We start from the raw sequence: 8603 nt of genomic DNA, 5'->3' as shown, positions 1-8603 counted from the left end.
ACCCCCACCCGCCAGCACCCCTGCCAGGGGAGGACCCCGCCGCGGTCGCCACTGCAGCCGGAGCCGCCACCGCGGTAGCTGCGGGGAGGTGGTGCCATGGCGGCGAGGCAGCCTGTGCGTGGCTCGGCAGGCTCCTCCAGGAGTCTCCTGGATTCCTGCGAGGCGAAGACCCGGGCGTAGGCTTTGGGGGTGCGCAGCTGCCCGTCGCCCCTCCCCGACTCGCCTCAGCCTCCCCACGAGGCACTCGGGGACGCGTGTGAGGGCGGGAGCGGAGCCCCGGAGGGCCCCTGCGCGCACCCCCCGCCGGCCTCCCCGCTGTGCTCCCGCTCGCTCTTTTGCTTTTCTGCTTTCTCAGTGGACGCCCAGCCAAGGGGATTGCGCAAGCTTCCTGCTCGCGGCGCTTCAGGAGCGGGGACCAGGGGCCTGGCCGCGCCCGAGGGCAGGCGGGCCCCCGCCCCTCCCCCTCGTTCCCCGCCACGTTCCCCCACCCCGACCCCACGGCGCTCGCGGCTCTGCGGGCGGCGCGCTCGGCAGGCGGCGCGGGGCGCAGCAGCTCCCCCAGCCGGGCGCTGGGGCGGCCTGGCCGGAGCGCGCCGTCTCGCCGCGGGAGGTGCTAAACTTCACACGCGGCGGCTTCTCCGGCCGCGTCGGGTAAAGCCTCGCTCGGCTGCTTGTCGGGGGCCAAGGGGACGCGAACTCACGACGGACGCGGGGAGCCTCGGCCACTGCCTCGGCCTCCCCTTCGCGCCCACCCGCGCTTTCCCCGCTCGGCCTCCACCTCTTTTCGCTCGGCCGCGCTTCTTCTTTCCAAGCCCTCCCAGGGAAGCCGCGAAGTCCCCCGGGGCCCCACGCCGACCCGGCCCGCCCGTGTCCTCCCCGCCTCTCCTCTCGCTCGGTGGCTGGAACCTGGCCGTCCCGCCCCCGCCTCCTAAGTAGAGCGCCGAACGTGAAGTCGGAGCCGATCCGGATCCAGAGTAGAACCGGACTCGGAGCCGCTGTCTGGCCGGGGCTCGCGCGCGAGGGCCCCCGGGCCGCCTGCGCCCGCAGCCCTTCTCCCGGCCCTTCTTTGCGCTCCCCCTGGCCGGTCCTTCGCGCCCAGGCCGCCCTCTTCTCCCCGCCCTCTCTCTTCCCTTTCTCGCCTTCCTAAATGCCCAGAGCCTCGCGGGGCGGGGCGGCGGGGCCCGGGGCGTGGGGGGCGCCAGCTGCCCCGGGCCCGATTCCGCCCCCTGCCGGCGGCTCCCCGCGCGCCCGGGGCCGCCCGTGACGCAATTCAGCGCAATCGAGAACCGCCGTGGAAGCCTCCGTGGCCCCCAGCGGGGGTCCCCGGGCCGGGCCCGCCGAGCGAGGACCTGGGGCAGGGGGGGTGGGGTCCGGGCCGCCGGAGGGCCCGGCCGCCTCGGCCGCCGCCCCCGCCGGCGACACACCTCCCGGTCCCCGCGCCAGCTCCCGCTCCTCGCCCGTGCCCGCTCCCGCGCCCAGCCGCCCTCCCGCAGGCCCGCAGGGCCCTCCCCCGGCCCCTCCCGGCCCCCTCCCCCTCCGGCCCCCTCGGCGCCCGCCCCCGGCCCCCGCCCCGCCGCCCGGGCGCGGGGCCTCCGGTAGGCCGGGCTGCGCCAATCGGGGCGGCGGCCCGCCCCCTGACGCCGCGCTGGCCCCGCAGGCCCCGCCCGCTGACGTCCGGGATTTGCATGAGTTCTTGTGCAGCCGCGGCCCGGGCTCAGTTGTCTGAGCGAGCGCGAGCCGGGAGCGGGCAGGGCGCGGGCAGCGGCGGGCGGCCGGGCGGTGCGGGGCGAGCGGCGGCGGCGGCCCGGCGGCGGGGCGCCTCGGCCCAGGGCGGCGGCGGGCGCCCGCGGGAGCCAGCAGCGTTGCAGCCGCGCCGGCCGCCCGCGCCCCGGCGCGCTCCGGCCCGGTCATGGAGCTGCCAGCTGTCGGCGAGCACGTCTTCGCCGTGGAGAGCATCGAGAAGAAGCGGATCCGCAAGGTAGGGCGGCCGCGGCGGCGGCGGGAGGCGGCCGGGGGGCCGCGGCCCCGAGGCAGCCCGCGGGCGGGCGGGGAGGGGGCGGGGAGGCTGCGGGCCGGGGCCGGGGATCCCGCGGAAGCTGATGGAGTCCCGTCCCTTCCACCCGCAGGGCCGAGTGGAGTATCTGGTGAAATGGAGAGGCTGGTCCCCCAAGTAAGTAGTGGCGGCGGCGCGGGGGCGCGGGGCGCCGGGGCCGCCGGACCCGCGGCGCTGGTGGGGGGGTGGGGGGAGCGGACGGGAGGCGGGGGGGAGGGGGGGAGGGAGGGGGTGGGGAGGTCGGTGGCAGGCACTGGGGAAGCCGAGCCGCCGAGCCCGGCGCCCTGTGTTGTGCTCCGCTCTCCGGGAAATGCCATCACTAATTTATGCACTAAAAGGAGCCGGAGGAGCTGGAGAGCCGCGGGGCCGAGCCGGGGAGGCCGGCGGAGGGAGGGAGGGCGCAGGCACTGACTGATGTGCAGCAGAAAATGGCTCCTTTCCCCTTTCCCTCCACCGAACGGCTCCATATTGCAAAACCAAAAAAAAAAAAAAAATTAAAAAGCGACGAAAATGCAATTGTGCGCCGCCTCCCCCCTCGTGGCGCAGGGAGGGGAAGAAAAAAGGCCGAAAATGTTGGGAACTGTCACTGCGGCGCTTTTGGTCGGGGATTTTTTTTTTTTTTTTAATTTGAAATGCGATGGCACCGGATGGAGACAGAGGCGCAGGCACACTCACACACGCACACACACAGAGGCATATTTTTGTGTTGCTGAGTATTTGGGGTTGGCTCGCGGTGACAGCGGGCTCCTGGGCCGCGAGGGAGTGGAGGGGGGGGCGCTCGGCTGACGGTTATCGGATTAGGGGTCAAATGGGGAACGGTCGAAGCCCTCGTGGAGGCTCCGGCCGGGGCGAGGAGGAGGGGACGGCGACTTTGCATGTCGGCGGCCTTGCACGCTCTGTTCCTGGTGAGCAAAGTGGCTTTGGAACATGTCGCAGTAACATGCTTTAAATTCTTGACAACTGCAAAATAAACTGCTAGTTTAATTTTCCTTACCCCTCCCCTTTCTCCCTGCCCTTGTGTTTAATTTGGACGCGGGAGGGGGGTGTCAGGCCTGCACCCCTCCCAAATCCACAGTTTAAGAGTTTTGGGTTCATGAAGGCAGGAAGGTCCCATGTCACCCCCACCCGGAGGCCGCAAAGCTGGCTTTTTTTTTTTTTTTTTTTTTTACGCGTGTTCCCCTCCCTTTTGCCTTGCAAGATATAACACGTGGGAACCCGAGGAGAACATCCTGGATCCCCGGCTGCTCATCGCCTTCCAGAACAGGTGAGCAGCCCCCAAGCAGGCGCCGCCAGCCGTGGTGGCCGTATATGGGAAAGGGAAAGTGGGCGACGCAGCAGTGGGAAAGGGGGGCAGGGGGGGAGGGGCCGGTGCGAGCCCGATCAGCCCCCGCGGGCCGGCGGCGGCCTCGGCTCGTCCCTAACCAACGTCCTTGGCGGTGGCTGCAACCCGGGGGGGGGGGGGGGGGGGGGGAGCGGGAAGGGGGGGTTGCGAGCCTTGCATTTTGGGGCGACGGTGGGAGGGGTGCCTGCGGGTGGCTCTGCAGCTGCCGGGAGGACTCGGGGCTGCACCCGGCTCCCCGCGGCCCCCCTCCCCTCGCACCCCCGCAGCTCCACCCCTCGCCTAGGTGTTGCTTCCCTGCAGCCACCGGCCGCTTGGCACGGGCACCTCGCGGGGCAGCTCCCGGGGCGCTGGCATTGTGAAACCGCCCGGACGTCACGGAACTGAACTTAACCTGTTGGGGGCCGGAGAAAAATTGATGGGGCCTTGGCACCCCCACGCCCCGGGGCGGGGGGCAGATTGCGTCGGGCGCCTCACTGGGCTGCTGGGATGGGGGAGGTCGGGGTGCCCCAGCCTCGGGACGGAGGGGGAACGGGGCCCCCAGGGTGCGGGGCGGGCGCTGCCGGGTGGGGGTGTGTGGAGGGGCGGCCTCCTCGGCGGGGCTCCTCCTCGCGCGCACAGATGCTTGTCACGCTGCAGCTGCTGCAGCTGGAATCGCCGCCGGTGGCTGTGGTTCTCTGTTTCGGGGGAGGCCGGAGGGGGAAGGGCGAGGAGGGAGGAGCGGCGGGAGCCCGCCGAGCGCGGCGGCCGCGCAGCCTTCCGACCCCCCTCCTCGTTTTATTTCGCATTATTTCCTGTAGCGCATTTGGCGCTAAAACTGTAAACTTTAGACCCTCGGAGCAAGCGAGGCGGGGCAGCCGCTCTCCCGCGGCGCCGGGGGCGTGGGGGGGAGGTGGGTGCCGAGCGGGGCTCCCGGCCGCAGCTCCACCTGGGAGTTCGCCGCCCCGTAACCATGTCAGCGGCTGATGCCATGTTGCATAGTGGGTCCCCGAAGACTTACCCCGCAGGCTGTTGCAATGCCGCGCAACTTTGGAGTCAGGCACGGGCCCCGCCCCCGGGCACGGCAGAGCTCCCCTGGGCTGGCTCCCCCCCGGGTGGCGAGGGGCGCGGGGAGCCTGGGGTCGCTGAAGAGTCAGCCTGTGGCCGGGGGACGGGACCGCACCTCCGGCAGTCGCCGACGAGGCGCCCCCAGCCCCGCGGAGCCCCGGGCAGTGCCCTGGCGGCGCTCGGGACCCGCGCCGCGGGCTGCTTTAATGATTGGGAAATTGAGGCCGCCCCAGCCGGGCTCCGGCGTGGGGAGGGGCCTCGGGGCGCCGCCCCGGCCCGCCCACCTGCTCGGGGGCGGTGGGCGTGGGGCGGCCCCGAGTTCACCAGGTGGCTGCGAACCTGGTCCGGCCGGGCCTTGGCGCGCGCCCCCGCCCCCAGCCCCTAATTGGCTCATTTGCCGCTGTGTAAACAAGGGCGCAGCCCCTCCCCCTGTTAGGGCCCGGCCTTTAAGAAAACGAGTCCTCCCTTCCGCCGGCCGCCCTCGTTATCGGAATCTTAATGAGGTCATTAGCATTCCCGGCTTCCGAATGGGAGGGGAGCGGTGGGCGCACACCTCTGCCCGGGCTGGTTTGCACTCCCCGGCCCCCCGCGCCACTTGGCGCAGGGCCCAAGACCCAGCCCTGAGCTGCCGCCTCCCCCGCATGGAGGCTGGGCCTGCCGGTCCGCTGGTCTAGGTGGGGACATCCATGGGGGCGGGAGCCCTGCGCCGAGGACCCGAGGGCTGGGGCGGGAAGGGTGCACGCGTGGCGCCGGCGCTGGGACTCGAGCGCGGAGCCCAGCTGGCGGCAAAGGCGACCTTCCGCCCCCGGACGTGTGGCTGCCGGGGAGGTCGGGGGCTGGGGGGAGGTAGAGGTGGGTTGTCACTGCAGTTTCCCGAGGGCGCGGGGAAGCGGGGTGACCCTGAGGCTAACAGCGCCGCCCGGTCTTCCCTCCCCGCAGGGAACGGCAGGAGCAGCTGATGGGATACCGGAAGCGAGGGCCCAAGCCCAAACCGCTGGTCGTGCAGGTGAATCCACCCCGCTGACCCCAGGCCCCCCTCACCAGCCCTGTCCTTGACCTTCCCCACCGGGGAGCTCTGCCTCCAGGCCCTGACGGCGGTGGGATTCCTCGCAGACACCCAGTTCCTCCTCTTCCGCTAGACCTTACCCCCCCACACCCCCATGCTGCGGCTGCGGGGACTCAGTGGGGGCCCGGGACTCTCGGGTGTGCCCGATGGGCCCCGGGGCCGGCCCCCCCCCCCCCCCCCGCCTTGCCCTCACACCCCGCGGTCCCCGCAGGTCCCCACCTTTGCCCGCCGCTCCAATGTGCTGAGCGGCCTCCAGGACTCTTCCGCCGACAACCGCGCCAAGCTGGAGCTGGGCGCGCAGGGCAAGGGCCAGGCGCACCAGTACGAGCTCAACAGCAAGAAGCACCACCAGTACCAGCCGCACGGCAAGGAGCGCGCGGGCAAGCCCCCGCCGCCCGGCAAGAGCGGCAGGTACTACTACCAGCTCAACAGCAAGAAGCACCACCCCTACCAGCCGGACCCCAAGATGTACGACCTGCAGTACCAGGGCGGCCACAAGGAGGCGCCCAGCCCCACCTGCCCGGACCTGGGCGCCAAGAGCCACGCGCCCGACAAGTGGGCCCACGGCGCGGGGGCCAAGGGCTACCTGGGGGCCGTGAAGCCCCTGGCAGGGGCGGCCGGGGCGCCAGGCAAGGGCGCCGAGAAGGGCCCCCCCAACGGCATGACGCCCGCCCCCAAGGAGGCGGGGACGGGCAACGGGATCGGGGGCAAGATGAAGATCGTCAAGAACAAGAACAAGAACGGGCGCATCGTGATCGTCATGAGCAAGTACATGGAGAACGGCATGCAGGCGGTCAAGATCAAGTCCGGCGAGGCGGCCGAGGGCGAGGCGCGCTCCCCCGGCCACAAGAAGCGGCCGGCCGAGGAGCGCCACCCTCCCGCCGACAGGACTTTGAAAAAGGCCGCGGGCGCGGAGGAGAAGCGGGCGGAGGCGGCCCCCAAGAGGAGGGAGGAGGAGGCGCCCGGCGTGGGCGACCCGCAGCCCCTGGACGCGGGCGCCCGCAAGCTCTCCCCGGCCAAGGAGGCGTTCGGCGAGCAGCCGCTGCAGCTCACCACCAAGCCCGAGCTGCTGGCCTGGGACCCGGCGCGGGGCTCGCAGGCGCCCCCGCACCACCACCACCACCACCACCACCACCACCACGCGCTCGGCCTGAATCTGGCGCACGCGCGCAAGCGCTGCCTCTCCGAGACGCACGGCGAGCGCGAGCCCTGCAAGAAGCGGCTGACGGCGCGCAGCATCAGCACCCCCACCTGCCTGGGGAGCAGCCCCGCGGCCGAGCGCCCCGCCCAGGCGCCCGCCGCCGCCTTCCCGCAGCCCGAGGTCATCCTGCTGGACTCCGACCTGGACGAGCCCATAGACTTGCGCTGCGTCAAGACGCGCGGCGACGCGGGGGAGCCGCCCAGCTCGCTCCACGTGAAGCCCGAGGCGCCCGCGGCGGAGTTGGCTGCGCCCGCGGCGCCCGAGAAGCCCCCGGCCGCGGCCCAGGACGAGCCCGAGGAGCCGCTGGCCGAGTTCAAGCCCTTCTTTGGGAATATAATTATCACCGACGTCACCGCGAACTGCCTCACCGTCACGTTTAAGGAGTACGTGACGGTGTAGCCGGAGGGCAGGCAAGGGGCAGCGCCGTCCCCCCCCCCCCGGGGGCTCTGAGCACCCGGGGCCGGGGAGCGGACTCGCCCCCGCGCCGACCACGGGAGATCGGAGTCGGCCTCCGGGGCCAGGACGCCGGGAGCCGCGGGAACCCGGCGCCTCGCCTCGGCGCGGCCGCCCCCTCCGCCCGCTGACGCCTCCCACGCCGTGCCTGCGGGTCTCGTCCTCCACCTGCTGGTTCCCCGGGCGGGACGAGAGCTGCGCCCTCTCCCTCCCCCTCCCTCTTCTCCCCTCCCTCTCCCCCGTGGACCCCCGGACCTGACAGGGCAGCCACGCGCGGCGGTCTCAGAGTTATAGTATTATATTTTAACCGTGCTAACTTGTCAAGTGCTGACTCTACTCCCGTTTGTACGTGGTGTTATTATTGAAATGTATTGTTTGAGCTCAGAGGCCCGACCACCCCCCTGCGGGCTGATATATATATATTTATTTGTAGGTATTTATATATTGAAATATAAAAACCTAGATTTATGGAGTTTCCTCTAGATCATGTTATATTCTATATCAGACAAACTATTTTCTGTTGCCCCTTCTCCTCCTCCATCCAGTATTTCGGTTGATTTCCTCCCCCTGCTCCCCTCCCACGAACTGCAATAGCAGTAACCTTGGTATATATTTTTTGATACTGTACACATGGATGTGTTGTTTCTATGTGCAAAAAAAAAAGTTTGCTAAAAGGCTAAACAAGCTGTCTAGAAACTGCTGCTACTAGAAATGTCTAAACTATAAGCTTCCAATTATTACCTGCTTGAATGTAAATATTAAATGGAGATGTTGAAGGTGCGTTTTTGGCTGCGTGAGGTGAGCGCAGTAGGAAGGGCGGAGGCTCCGGGAGGTGCGGGACCCCCGCTCTCCACACCCGGCTGCCGATTCAGGCCTCGGGGAGGAAAGAGAATCCAGCGTGCCGCGCGTTAACCCAGCCCCAGAGCTGGAGGGGTGGCCCACCCCTGGGCCCCGGCGGTGCCCACCGCACCGGCCCACCCCAGAGCTGCGTCGGGTGGGGGGAGGGGAGTAGGGGGAGGGGCGCGGGCAGGGCTGGGCCTCCCCAGCGCCAGCTGCTGACCTTTGCCCCCGCACCTTCCCGTGCAGTGCGCCACGCCCCCGGGCGGTGGCGCGGCCTGGTGGGGCAGGGGCTGCCCTCCGGGATCGTCCCCGTCCTGGTCGTCCCCCGCCCCGGAGCACAGGGTCCGGGGGAGGGGTCCCCTCCCTCCGGCGCCCTCGGCGGCCCCGCCCCACGGAGGAAGCGGCGAGGCTCTTTCTCTGCCAGCCTCTCTCCCCGGAAACCACCAGGCCAGCGGCTCCCACTGGAGGCGCGGCGAGCGCGACGCGGGAGGGGGGCTTCCTGCGAGGTGGAAGAGGAGGGGCGAGGCCGGCGAGCCCTGCCTGCCCACCCCCACTTCCTTGGTGAGCGGGGGAGCTGGGCCCCGTCTTGCCCATCCCCCCCGCG

The 8603-nt window shown here is 70.5% G+C and overlaps 1 protein-coding gene and 1 long non-coding RNA gene across 2 annotated transcripts; one reads left to right on the top strand and one right to left on the bottom strand.

The window, feature by feature from the left end:
• The first annotated feature begins 1855 nt into the window (after positions 1 to 1855).
• On the top strand, positions 1856 to 7939 carry CBX4 (chromobox 4). The gene is made up of 5 exons (XM_058284833.1): positions 1856 to 1978; positions 2127 to 2170; positions 3252 to 3317; positions 5379 to 5445; positions 5717 to 7939. The coding sequence occupies exons 1-5, from the start codon at positions 1910 to 1912 to the stop codon at positions 7103 to 7105; spliced, it is 1635 nt and encodes a 544-aa protein (XP_058140816.1). The 5' UTR covers positions 1856 to 1909; the 3' UTR covers positions 7106 to 7939.
• LOC131275109 (uncharacterized) lies at positions 2406 to 4743 on the bottom strand. Its single transcript, XR_009182566.2, has 3 exons — positions 4393 to 4743; positions 3720 to 3786; positions 2406 to 3013 (listed from the first exon to the last, which is right to left on the bottom strand). It is a non-coding gene; the product is annotated as an uncharacterized lncRNA (long non-coding RNA).
• Positions 7940 to 8603: the final 664 nt, after the last annotated feature.

The sequence above is a fragment of the Dasypus novemcinctus genome, chromosome 21 (assembly GCF_030445035.2).
Source record: "Dasypus novemcinctus isolate mDasNov1 chromosome 21, mDasNov1.1.hap2, whole genome shotgun sequence".
Classification (NCBI taxonomy): Eukaryota; Metazoa; Chordata; class Mammalia; order Cingulata; family Dasypodidae; genus Dasypus; species Dasypus novemcinctus.
Note: the sequence above shows the minus strand (reverse complement) of the source record. Positions and strands in the feature narration are given on the sequence as shown.